A 13,997-nucleotide genomic window follows, 5' to 3' on the forward strand; every position below is an offset into this window, starting at 1 on the left:
TTGATTAAAGTCATAATTATAAGGTTTTAAAATCATATTTATGAAGTAAAATGTCATAATTATACAGGACATAATCAAAAAAAAATGATCAATCATATTTATGAAATAAAATAGTTGCAATTCTGAGATGAAGGTCCAAATAAGAATTAAAAGGTCAAAATGATCATTTAAAGTCAACGTTATTGAATATAAAGTCAAAATTATTAACTCAAAAATCAAAATAATTAAATCAGAAGTCACAATTATTAAATCAAAAGTCAAAACTGTATCTCACATTTCGAATTTTATCTCATAAAACTGATCCTTCTAACTTTTGTAAGAATTAGACGACATACATACAGACGACAGATGACATGAGTGAAGCCTCTCTGTCAGTTTTCAGCTTCACTGCTGACTTTATTTATTATAAATAAAAACCAACAGAAGCTCTCAGATTTGTAAAAATCCTACTGATGTTTCACAGTGTTGTTTAACAGCCACGTTGAGGGTAAATACAAAGAAACGCTCACATTCAGAACAGCAACACAACGACAGAATCCGACTGGTTTAAGGTTTCTGTGGCACTTTTCTACTTGGCTTCTTAAGAGAGAGAGAGAGAGAGAGACACCTCACACAATACTGTACTTTATATTACACATTTACACAGCACGCGGCAAACTGACCTAATAAATCTGGTACATTCAAAACGTAGAAAACAGTGTTTCTGGAGGTGAAGTTACCGAGTACCAAAACAAATAAATACGTAGGTAAAGAACAGAAATGGTTCAAATCTGTTTGAAGACGAGTTTCTGCCACAAAGAGACACGTAAAAGTGCAAATAAGAGCTTCAGAGAGAAAAAGGTGCTCCGTTAATTCCACTTGGGTTGAAAGATTATTCAGAAATGTGTATTTTGTGTTCCGTGATCAAAGTTATGTGGAAGTCTTGAATCAAGTTTAAGGCATTATTATGTGGCCTTAAAGGAACAGTTCACCCAAATGAAACATTAAGTCTTTTTCTCTAGATCGACTGTCTACCACCGTCAAATAGAAATCCTCAAGTAAAGTAAAAGTACTTCGAAATTAAATTAAAGTACAAGTAAGTAAGCGAGTAAGTTCTCGGGATCAGAAGTTTGTTTTAAAACCGAAACAAACATATGAAATGAAAAACACAGAATGGATCCGCACAGCTTGTCTGACGTAATCCAAATCCAACATTAGACAGTTTTTTTTTTTTTTTTATGAAGCTCCACAAAGAAATGTCGGTACAGAGGTGAGTAGATAATGACTGAATTTAACATTTTGGGGTGAACTTCTCCTTTAAACAAACGTTCTGAGTCAAGATGTCGTCTAACTGCTGAAAAACTGGATGCAAAATATATCAAATGTTCTTGGCAGTTGGATTCATACAAGACTCTTTGTGTCGGGATGAATAAAATAATCTACGACGGAGCAAATACGTTGGAACACAAAAAGAAACATCTTATTTTGAATTATCAGAATATTATTATTCATTTATGGAATAAATCTAAAATTTAGAAGACCTCGTGTGATGAATTGCAAGTAAACACGAGGAGAAACTAATTTGTTTTTATCCTAAGAGCAAATTTTAAAGACACATTTTCAGCAGGACGAGCTGTGTTGACGTCTTTCAACCCAAGAGAAGCTGCATTTGAGCACACTGGAAGGACTTTTAGTTTTTGAATGCACTTTTCCTTTTTTCCAGAATGAAAACTAGACACATCAGAACTGATTCAAATAATAATAATAATAAAAAAAACAACAGGGCTGCAAAGTGCAAGACAGGTAACAAAACACGAGTTTCTCAGAGGCACTCTGTAGAAGGGTCGCAAGTAAAGGTGCTTTCGCCAATGACGCAGGATTTTTTTGCGTGAAACGTTAAATGCTACTTTTCCGTGGATGGAGAGAATAAAAGTCACTAACTTGGGCTACATGAACATAAAATATCTTCCTGATGACCTCAAGGAATATTTGCAAAACAGCAACCCAGAAATATTCGTTAGATAGTGAAAATAAAACAACAAACACTAGAAAAAGTAGCAAATGGAAGACTCAAATTTTAGTTGAAAACATCCTTTAGAGTCAAATTCTGACTAAACAAAATCTTGAGTATAAAAATGACAGAAAGCTACGAAATTAAAAAGAGAACCTGCTTCTGAGAGACTGTTTTTATATTGTGTTTGATAAACTTGGAATGTTTTCTTCACTCTGTAAAGTGACAGGATAAGGTCAGAGTTTTGGGATATGTTGTTGTACAGCTACATTTGCGGCATTCGTCTTTTCAGTTCCTCCTCCAGCTTCAGTCCGACTGGCCGTTCTGGCAGCCTTTCAGATACAGTTCGTCCTGCGACAGGTGATCGAAGCTGTCCATGTAGAGGCTGCTGGTGCTGCTGCCGCTGCTGCACAGGAACGTGCCGACCGCTCGGCCCTGGCGAGCGTGACCGACGGCGTCGCTGAACACTTTGTTGATCTGCTCCTCCGACGGCATCCACCAGTCTGGGTTTGAGGCACAGTGCATCCGGATAAACTCTGACAACAAACACGCTCAGTTATTGGAAATCAAAGAAAGCTACATCGAAAACTGAGCAAATTCTCAGGTGACATGTTCAATCTCATGTTTGCATAGACTTGATCTCTGTGTCTCAGCTACATATGATGACAAGGGGACAATGTGAAAGAGGTCGCTACCACCAACTTCCCCTCGACTTTATGTAACGTTATGATGAGTTCCAGCTCAGTCTGCATCCAAACTTCACTGTTTTGATTCACTCTCACAGCTCTCATAGCATTGTTTCGGAGGAAAGGCTCTTAAAACCCCCTGTACTCTACCGTCTTATCAAACAACCAGCAGAAAATAAAACCTTGCTGGCAAACACTATAAAGATTTTAGCAATAAAGATTACAAATGTTTCCTTCAGGAGGTGGTGGAGACCAAAAACAGAGCAAAAAATAACTCTCAATATCAGAAAGTGGCTGGAAAGTGTGATACAATAAACTCGCTTAGCATCGCCTCACAACTAAGAATGCACCGAACATGAAATTCTGCATTGATGTGAAGTAAACAAAGAGTCACACACAATGACATCGTTCAGCCTCATTACACTGTCTTTAAAAGTGAAATTGTATTTTTTTTATATCTGCTAAGCCTTTTGTAAGCCTGTTTTACAACTACGTACTCAAAGATAAGAACTTTTCAGTACTTAGTCTTACAAACTGATGTCTCGTGTCAATAACTTATGAATGGACCAGCGCAAAATTGATATAACACCTCTGACAAACATCATCATCATCTTTGCAGATAACAGTCAATATGATCTTAGACTGACTGATACGTATATATATTCATGTCCTGTATGTGATCTACCAGTGTTTAAATTTCAGTCGAGCAGACTAAAACATAATACCAAATGCTCCACAGACGTTTCGCGGCGTCGTACCTCTGAGGCAGCTGACTTTAACAGGGTTGAGCGGTCGTCTCTCCAGGCCTGGATCTCCTGAGTGGACTGAACGCTTCCTTTTGCCCAAACCACAGGAGAACTTGAGCTCATCTGTGGTGAAGACGTAGCGAATCAGGTAGCGCAGCAGCCGCCTGCCGTCTTTCTTAGAGGAGTTGACAGCTTCGTCCCACTGCTTGTTAGTGATGAAGAGAGGGTAGTTCTCCAGGAGCTGTTTGCTGCCCTGCAGGGAGACGGAGGAGGAAGACAGGAAGTTCAGGTATGTGAGGAGGCAGCGAGGTTCAACTCCTTCACACGACTATTTTATCTCATATTCAACTGCTTTGTCTTTTGGCTATTTAGACGTAGCACAGCATAATTTCATGTCATTTTCACTAATGTGTCACCATGTTTTTTTAGCATTACAGGCAGATAAACACATAAATCCTTTATGTTTAACAGAAACTGTCATAGGTTGAATACAAACACAGACCTCGAACACTGTCTGCCGCTCTTCTTCCTGCAGAGACAGAGTTTTCTTTAAAATCCCACAATTTCACACCACACGATCGTACAATTATCACACCAAAGATTTTATTAACATGTGCTAACGATGACACGTGCTTGAAATAGCTGTGCATTAATGCACAGGAGCCTTCCTTCCTCACCTCGGTGAGCTGCTCCTCCGGCATCGGCTGGACCAGCTGGTTGTGAAACTCCAAAACAGTCTTGAAGTAGTCGAGAACATTTTGACAGGGAGCTGCGTAAACACAAACAGCAGCTACTGTGACCAGGTATACAAACACAGTCACAACTCCCTGCAGGCAAACAGACGACTCATCCGGTGTCGGATTAAAATATTTTCTTTCCTCCGTGAAAGATTGTTTGTGTCAATGTTCAGAATATTTAACGTGCAGATAAAAAAAAAGAGAGTTTTTCTTCAGTGAAAATGAGGTTAAGGTGACAGCGGGGAGCTCAGAATGCTTTAGGGAGAACAGGAAGTTAACAAAAATAGATGCTATTAAGACTGTTGCCCCAAACGCTGATGCATTTAGATCCAGTGAGAGCGTGAGGATCCTAACCAAAGCTACTGCGGTGTGACGACGACGGGCTGCACGCACGATGGATTTGATTAATGTATAGTAAAGTTATGAATACAAGGTCTTTATGATGATCGCGTGCATCATCAGGTGCAACAGTCACCTGTTATTTGTATGTTTAGCATTTATTTATAAGTAGTACTACTGTCAACTATTACACCCTGCAACATAAACCAATATAATCTACACTGGCACATATCTTACATCTCTTTTTCCTACTCTCATTTAATTTTGTCTTCTCTATTTTATCTTATTAAAATCTCTCTATAGTGTAATAGTTCTTACTGTAATGTACCAACTTCTGATTTTAAGTAAGATCACTTTCTCAGATTTTACCGTGTACCTTTATTAAAAAACGGCTGGTTCTGTAGTCTGGATATTGCACTTGACCGTATTGAAATTACGATTATATTACAACCAATTGTGCAGCACTAAACCCAAATCACATGATGGAAAGTACTTTTTATTTTTAAATGGAAACATCCAGTTATAAATAGTTCATCAAAGCATCGTTATGTGTAGAACAGTTCAAGGACAAACACTCAAAATGAAGATTCAACGGTGCAAAAAGCCTCATTATGAGTTTGTTTGGATCATTGTTGTGTTTCTATACTTTACAAAATGATAAAACCAGGATCGGTTTTCATCCTGTGTGCTGTAACGATGAGGCTGTTTAGTTCCCGATGAATCAGATTTGAAGCTGCCAGTAACAAAAATACACATTACTGGAAGCTCCACTTGCTTAACTTAATTAATATCCTGACAGAGTAATGTAGCGCGCTGTCGGTGCTGAATATGTGAGAAGATTAAAGATTTATCGGAGGACAGAATGTAACATCAGACTCCCCAATGTACGACTAGGTGCTTTTATCCGGTTTCAGATCAGTTCTTATTACTGATGCTTCTATACAACCTGCATCTGCATTTAGAAAGTTATTAAAGATCTGACTGTCAGCTGTATCTCTCCAACTGTAAACTGTCTTTTTAGTGGTTAATATAACTTATGATGAAGCTGCAGGTGCATTCCTAAAAAAATGTGTTGTTTAAAACACAACAGATGCATAAGGATTATTTTATAACTATTGATTCAATAGACTAAAATAGACGACGCTGAAGCAGGAACTAGCACATAAATAAATTATTTATGCAACCGAGTCATTCGCGAGGCTGCAGGAAGGAAAGCAGGCGATGTGCTGCAGTGGAAAGTTAACTATGAACCGACTCATTTAAGTGCACAGACTAATTCATTTAATAATGAAAGGCTGATTTCTCTCAGCTGAATTTAGGTTATTTGAGATGTTACGCACATCCTGGTTATGTTATGTATTATTCACGACGGCTCGGCCGAGTTGCAGAAGCAAAAACTACGAACAATGCCGCATTTTTCAATATTCATGTGGCGCCTCACAGCAGGCGAGTTCAAGTGGAGTTGCAAGTCCTCATTTTAGCAACTGGAGTCTGAAGCAACAGCCCTGGATTTAACTATTCAACAGTAAATGAAGTATTCAAATGAGCTGCACCTTGAAAAGACTCTGAGGAACGGTACATACATTCTGATGAGAGTTTGTTCTGCACTTTTAACACATTTTGAATGCAGGAGATTTACTTTAAACATTGAAGAATTGATTGTGTCTTCTACCACTGCCCTGCCAACACTTTCCAATTAAAGAAGGTTGAATATAAGACGTTCAGAGACCTTGTGCTTGATTTTTAAAAATCTAGCCCTGACACCAAATGAGGGAATCTCTTGATCCTTCATTCACTCTCCAGAAACGTGTAGAATCTTAAGACTCTGAGCTCTGAAACTTTTCTGGTTGTCATGTCTTTCAGTACCACACCTGGGATGTTCTCCAGCTTGTTGCGGAGCTCCTCGTTCTCCTGCTGCAGAGACAGCACCTCCTGCTCCAGCTCCAGGCAGCGTGGACAGCAGTTCTCCTCCTCCTCTTCCTCCTCGGGCAGCGTGGACGACGGGTGGCCGTACGACTCTGACGGAGTCGGCGAGCCCCAGCCGCCCAGGTTGTGGCTCGGAGGAGACACTCCTGATCCCGGGTCGGCCGACGGACACTGCTCGTCCTCCAGACCCACAGCCAGGTGCTGCTGCTGCTGCTGCTGCTGCTGCTGAGGCCCTGAGAGCAAATAGTTCTGTAGGGAGTCCGTGAAGATGCGGAGAACGGCAGAGGTCTGTTGTTGGCTCACATGGCTTTGTTGGGCGTCGTCCTCCGGGTCTGTGGTGGAAGAGCTCTCTTCAGGTTTGGACTTCCCCAGTGAGGAGCAATGAAGCCCCTGTATCTCCCCCGACCCGTCCTCCAGCTTGATGTTAGAGGTGAAGGAGGAGGAAGAGGAGGAGGAGGAGTCCAGAAGGCGGCCGTTGTTGAGGAGGCTGAGGACGCGGCTGCACTGCTGGGCGAAGGCATCCAGGATGAGACGATTCTCTGCAGCCGAGGGAGGAAAAATCAACAGGTCGGTGAAAGTGAACGTTAACAGGTCAGAATCAATACTAGTGATCACAGACTGATACATTTCAGGTTCACAGTTAATTCTTGACCTTAGAAACAATCGTACCTCAAGATCTGGTGGCTGCTCTGGAGCTTTTAAACTGCACAGTTTCTCATCAGCAGATTGAATTTGCTCATTTGAAATAAGAAATAAAGAAAATAAAAAAAACAGCAAAGCAAAACAAGCAGTCACTCATTTTGTCTCCGACCCTTTTTCACTTCACAGGGAACAAATGTCGATTAAAGCAAAACGATGGCCATAAAAAAAAGACTATGAAAATAATATCACCACGGTCCATTAAGCAGCTGTTCTGGAGCTTTTGACCACGTCACAGGTTCTTCGTCAGCAGACTGAGGTTCATTCACTGCTGTGTAACAGTAGATGTTGACTGCTCAGGATCATGGAGGTTTTAACTGTTCTTTGACAGTCGGGCTATTTGGATTGCGAGTTATCCTTGTTGAATAAGATCCTAAAAATTAAAACTATCCGGTGCTGATGATGAATTGAAGAGTGTCACAGTCTGACAGAATGAAGACGCTGCTGTGTAGTCGGCTCGTACGACACGACAAAGTCATCTTCTGTTAGTAAAGAGCTGCGACAGTCAACAACAAAGTGATGTAGTAGCTTTTAGCTAAAAAGTGCTGCAGTATAATCAGCTAAATGTGCCTTAAATATCACAAGTTAAAGGAGCAATATGTAGTTTTTTGGAAGACATTTTAATCAGAAGAGAAAAATCTTCACTGACTGACTTTAGTCAGTCTAAAATCAGTCTTTATGTCTAAATAAACAAACTCTCTTTGTTTTCATGACTGTAAACTGAATAAACAAACTAATTTCCTCATTAATACTGTAAATATCACAATTCTGAGGTTGAATTTATTTTCCAAAACTACATAGTGCTCCTTAAAATTACTCGTGTAGCTTAAATATTATCAAACATGACACCTTGAGTTTGTTTGAAGATGCATTAAAGATGCACTGTGTAGATTTGGGGGAGAAATTTTAAACCAGAAAGGAAAAACCTACAAACAAACTGACCTTAAAGGACGACACACCTTCATACTGTTTTACTTTGTTCATATGTGGCGGACCCTGCCACCTCTCTAGCTTCAAACAGAAACATATCATCAAGTTAATATTTTTCTGAGTTTGAGTTTCTGTCCCATAGTTCCCCTTTAACGTACAAGCAGTCATTAATGTGGTCAGATAATGAATCTAACGGGTTTGTGAGATGACAACAACGCAACATAAATCTGTATTCACACTTTGGACTGTTCTGGTTGTGAGATACTGGATGATCCGACCTCTTCTGGGTTCTGAAAACTGGTTTTAATTAAACCATGTGAGAAGTCTGTAGGAGACATTATTCTGCAGGGGGAATATTATGATTCTCCCGGGTCGCTCTGTCTCCAAACAACAGGAGGTCATGGGAGTCTTGTTCAGATGTAAAAGTCGTGTCTCATAGTCTCTGAAACATAGATATCAACATCTACTGTAGACATGTCTACAGAACAGAAGTCTGAAGAACCGAGCCAAGGCTAAGCTAAGAGTTAGAGTAAACCTCGTAGGGAGGCCTTCGATCTATCTATGTTTACAGACTAAGTATCTCTGACCTATTTTACCTCTTTAGTCCTCTGGCTACAGCGGAGAGTCTCTGCATCCCCCCTGCTATGTTGTTAAACAGATAACCCTGTATGGAAGCACTGCCTCCTGAAGCTGTAAGATATCATTTAGACCTTGGGGAAGACTCGGGAGGATTATCATAGCAGCACTGTGTGCAGACAGAAGTGATGTTATGTTGCTCCTCCAAGACCTTGTTCTATAAACTATCCAAACGTAAGCCATCGGAGTCTCTGAGTCTTCAAGCGAGCCGAAATTCTACAACATATTCTTCTGTGAGACGCCTCAATTCATCCTCAGCCCCCTCAGATCCCATTTTCTTGACTTATCCGACCCGGATATGTCGAAATCTGGTGACAGGCATTAAGAAGAACTATAATAAGTGTACAGAAATAGCCGATCTGATAGCGGATGGTCTGGTTTTTACTTATGTGGGTCAAAAAGAGGCATCGGAATTAAATTGAGTGAGTATAACAAGTTAAAAACTCCTTTATTGAGTTTAAAATGCAGTGAAACTGCATTAAAAAGTGTGTTCCAGCCGCTGGAACATCACACAGTTTCCTACAGGAAGGCGGCGCGTACAGTAATGGAAACAATGTGAGCGATTCTTCCTGTTTTTTTCTGCCTTCCTTTCACTTTTTTTTTTTTTTGGGCACCGTGTCTTATTGCGGGGCAAAGCGCTTTCATTCCAGTAACATACAGTCGGGGCTCGTCTGTTTACAGAAATGTCAGCTTGATTATGCTGATTTATTCAGATGTCAATAAACTCTGAAGTCACAGTATCTGCTGTGACCGAGCACGGCGAATCAGCACAGATGTACATTGTCCAGAGACGAGCGCCAGTGTGTCGTTTTCCCTGGTAGTCTGGGCACGTCTCAATGAGATGATCTCACACATACCTCCATGTAATGATTACCACTGGCCTCTCACACACACACACACACACACACACACACACACACACACACACACACACACACAGACTAAATGAGTTCTGGGCGGCCACTGCTGCGTTGCCACTCGCTCAGACGTGTCTATCAGCCTGGCGCAGATGTGTCGCATTTATTAATATGCGTGCTGTCTCTGTTTACCCGTCGAGATGTAGCTGATATCATTCGCCTTCACCCTGCTCCCACTCCACCACCACCACCACCTCCACCTCCACCAGTCCCCCCTCTTCTCCTCTCTCTCCAGTTTGTCTGAGGCACCCGAGAGCTGAGAGCCTCATAAAATTTCATTAAAAACAACACGCTCTGCAGAGGCAAATTTATGAGCCCCATTTATTTTAATCACAAGTCTTTGGGAAAAGGCTTCTCGGTGTAATTTGTGTTATTGTGTGCTGAACTGATTGCTGAGTCCCGGGGTCCTCTCCTCATGAAGGACAGCAAGTTTTTTTTTATTTTATTCTCCAGCCATGAGAGGGGACATTAAGTTGCACCCCATCGTGCAGATAAAAAGCCCTCTGATGTGTCATTATCGGTGAGAATGCACGGCACGTTTGGCAGACGACTGGATGATACATCTTGGTTAATATGGGAAGATTCACTGGAGCGGGAGGAGGGGGATGTATAATTTTGTGTGATTATTTCATTAGTGAAATCAGGAGCACATGAACGCCAGGAAAGGATGCAAACCTCTGCTTTATAGTTTTAAAAAAAGACTCCGGCTGTCTTTCACAGATTAAAGTAGGTTAAAGATATGATGCGATTGCCTATTTTTAGGATCAAACCTGTAAACACTTCTCAGGCAGGTGAGCGCGGCGCAAACCTGAAGCTCCAAAAACAATAACCAAGCGGCGGACTGAGCCTCTTCTGCAGGCGGCGATAACGACATTAATACCCGATTACAAGATGCGATGTCTAACGTTTAATGTCATAACGTTAGGGCCTGGACTGGGTTCATAGCTTTCATCCTAATGTTGGTTCCTGTGGACCCGCCCTCCACACGGGGAACACATTTCTTCCTGAGCCTGCACAGCCCCTCTAATGAACAGCAGCTGAGGAGGAAAAATGAGCACGGAACAATGTGTTACAGCCGGAGACTGTGAGGGCCCTGCACACACACACACACACACACACACACACACACACACACACACACGTAAACACACACATGTACACACAATTACCCAGTGTAATTTTTAGCACATGCACACTGGAGATTCAATCATGACTGCTCTCATTACAGCAGCAGATCAATCACTGCTGACAGGAGAGAAGCAGAGGAAGAGATGAGAACAAAAAAAAACAAAAAAAAAACATGAAGAACAAACAAAAGACATCTTCACCTCCTCCCTCAGTGCCTTCAGGTTAATTGATTCTGTGGGAGTAAATCTGAAATAGCCCACCAGAACCGGGACACGCTGACGTGTGTTGAGGAGTCATCACTCACTCTGAACAAGTTTGGGACCCACCTGAGCTGATGCTGTAGGTGCAGTCTGGGGAGAACCTGCTGCCGCGCCGCTGCTGGGCACCAGGAGATGCTGCTGCCGCCGCCGCAGCCACGCTGGCCGCCGGCGCTGAGGTGGATGTCGGGACCCTGCTGCTGGGCCTGTTCTCACAGGGGAGGCGATGCTGCTGCTGCTGCTGCTGCTGCTGAGGCGTCTGGTGATGCTGCTGGCTGCTGCTGGTAGCGACGCTGGTTTGGTGGAGCTGCTGCAGACGCTGCTGCTGCTGCTGGTGTTGGTGTTGGTGGTGCGGCTGGAAATGATGAGGCTGCTCCGGGTGGAAGGTGAAGTGATGCCCGTCTCCAAACAGCGGCAGCTCGACCACAGCGGACCTGTCAAAGCGCGACTTGCCCGCCGAGCGCTTGCTCTGGAAGGGCTTCAGGCTGCTGTACGGACCCCGCTGTTGTCGGCACATTTTCGGGGCGCACGGCCCTTCATCCGCGGGCTGCATCTCTCCCTCCATCCCCGGCCAGGTGTCACAGCGTGGCGGGCGGGCGGGCGGGTGGATGTGTGGCTCCGGGTCGGTACTGTGGTGGTGCTGGTGTGACAGGCAGCTGATGACTGGAGGGGGATCAGATCCGTCACTGTCTGGCTCGGTTTCCCTCATACACACTGATGAAGGGTGGGCTAATTTACTGACAAGCCGCCGCTCCAATCCCCAGTCGGGAGCGCCGACACTGAGCCTCTTCCAGAGGGGGATACAGGCGGGACTTGTGCGCCGCTGCCTGCCTCCTTTGTAGCCTCCATCCACACACAGAGAACAACGGGGCGCTGCTCGGTAGTACAATCTGAGAGGAAAAAAAGGAAAGAGGAATCCGGCAAATGAAAAAAGGCAGAGGCCATTTTGCTCCAGAGCTCAAAGCATCAATAGAGCAACATGAGCGCAAATGATAGAAAAGGGTGCCAGAACCCCCCCAGAGATACCTGGACCCTCAGAGACCCCCAGAGAGACCTGGAGACATCCAGAGACACCTGAAGACACCTGGAGACACCCAGACACACCTGGGGGGACCATCAGCCCGAGAAACACACTTTACATATAATGTTTGTTTTTTTTTGCTTTCTCTACATGTTTACTGAATGAACCAAATTTAATAAACTAAATATGATCTTACAGCCTTTTATTCCCACTTTGAAGGTTCCATTCTTCTGATCCATGTTCAGTTTATTAAAGCAGTTAAAGACAAGGAAAGAAAAACTCTACATCCTGATTAAAGTCAGAACTTACCTTCATGTTTGGAGCTCAGTTTACAGGCTGCTGTGGCAGCTGGTCTGCAGCCTGCAGGGCTGAAAGTTTGCACCACCACATGGAGGCGCCACATCAATAGGTTACAACCAGGAGATTTAATGGATGGAGGGAAGGAAAAGAGCTGCTGCTGATTACAATAAATGATTTTTCCCAAACTCTCCTTCTTAACAGGCCAGTCAAGGTTAGAAGTGTTTGCTTCAGAAGAACTAAATGCCAGTGAGACACAAAACTTCACATGTTTGTATGAGCTGAACATGAGAGTCTGGGCTTTATAAAGGTGATATGTTAATGTGATTAATAGGCTTAAACAATAACCTTTAAAGTGTTATTATCATAAGCCAATAAGTCTTTTTTTTTTTGCAAATCTTTAACCTTATTACTTCCTCTCCTTTGATTAGTTCTAGTTTAAATCTTTCTAAAACTATTTACATGTATTAAAGTGAGTAACTTTTGCTGGACATTTCCTTTACTGACCACACAAAGTGAGAATTAACATCACAATATAGCCTACTTTGGTTTTAATTGCTTACTGTATTTGTTAGCGACTTTAATCCTTCTTCAACAGGAATGAGAATAACTGTGACATACATGAAAAAAACACTGAAATAAAAGTGGAAAAGGGTTAAATCGTAATTTAACTGTAGCAAAAGTAGAAAAGCAAACTGACAGAAAAGACTGTTTCACAGTAATATCTGGTATATTTATTGCTAATTAACTAACATTAGATGCCACATTTGGCTATTTCTACTACAGTTTATCTTACAGCCTAACGTTATACATTAAAGTTAGAAACTTTTACCAAACAGCATCGTCATTTCAGACAAAAGGTGATAATGTCACAAGATAATTTAGTTTACTTTAAGAAGTCTAAGTAAGCTAAGTACCAGGCTAAGCTAACGTTACCTGGCCAAGAAGGTAAAATAAGAATAAAAACACAGCATAAAAAGGCCACTAAAAAGAAAGTGGTAAATGTTTAAACACAAGTAGAAAAGAGTCAGCAAACTGACAGTAAAGAGAGTTTTACAGTAATATCTGATATCTAAACTTTGCTAATTTAGCTGACATTAGCCCCAATCAGCTGGTTAGGCTATTTCCGCTACAATTTAGCCTTTTAACAGAGAGCAACTTTTTCTCAACAGTCTTTCTTGACCATCAAAAGTAAGAATTAACATTACAAAATAATAAGTTTATTTCCTCGACAGAGAAGGCTAAATAGGCTAAGTAGCAGGCTAGGCTAACGTTACCTGTCCAAGTAGCTAATATGGAAAAACATCCCACAAAGAGCATACTAATACAAAAGTAAGCAGGAGTAAAAAAAGATTCACACTACATATATTTTTCCATAATATCTGGTATCTAAACGTTTTTTTATTTATTAATGTTAATTTTAGCTAACATTAACATTAGCTACTGGCTAACGTCCAGTAACTTAGCAACCAAGTAGGTATTCTTGCGTTTTCCCTCTAAACTTTGTGCTTCCTGTCTTTACATTTATTCACATCGACTATTTAAATGTCAAACCCTCCTCAGTCTCCACACAGGCCGCTGAGCTCTTCTCTCATGCAGAATAAGCTAATTAAGCTAATGGCCGCTTGTTATCAGTCCTTTGAATATTCACCAACCGCCGCTGCTGAGACCGCCACAACCTCGTGAGC

At 42.0% G+C, this 13,997-nt stretch overlaps 2 protein-coding genes across 2 annotated transcripts in view; both read right to left on the reverse strand.

The window, feature by feature from the left end:
- The window catches only part of rab11fip5b (RAB11 family interacting protein 5b (class I)), a 19,819-nt gene extending 17,537 nt beyond the window's left edge, over positions 1-2,282 (reverse strand). The window contains exon 1 of the mRNA XM_030396697.1: positions 510-2,282. The gene's annotated coding sequence lies outside the window, so the exon portion shown is untranslated. The remainder of the gene's footprint in view (positions 1-509) is intronic.
- On the reverse strand, positions 366-13,991 carry bend4 (BEN domain containing 4). Its single transcript, XM_030396705.1, has 7 exons — positions 12,322-13,991; positions 11,061-11,881; positions 6,370-6,963; positions 4,100-4,191; positions 3,925-3,951; positions 3,435-3,675; positions 366-2,526 (listed from the first exon to the last, which is right to left on the reverse strand). The coding sequence occupies exons 2-7, from the start codon at positions 11,698-11,700 to the stop codon at positions 2,297-2,299; spliced, it is 1,824 nt and encodes a 607-aa protein (XP_030252565.1). The 5' UTR covers positions 11,701-11,881; positions 12,322-13,991; the 3' UTR covers positions 366-2,296.
- Positions 13,992-13,997: the final 6 nt, after the last annotated feature.

The sequence above is a fragment of the Sparus aurata genome, chromosome 18, assembly GCF_900880675.1.
Source record: "Sparus aurata chromosome 18, fSpaAur1.1, whole genome shotgun sequence".
In the NCBI taxonomy this organism is placed as follows: domain Eukaryota; kingdom Metazoa; phylum Chordata; class Actinopteri; order Spariformes; family Sparidae; genus Sparus; species Sparus aurata.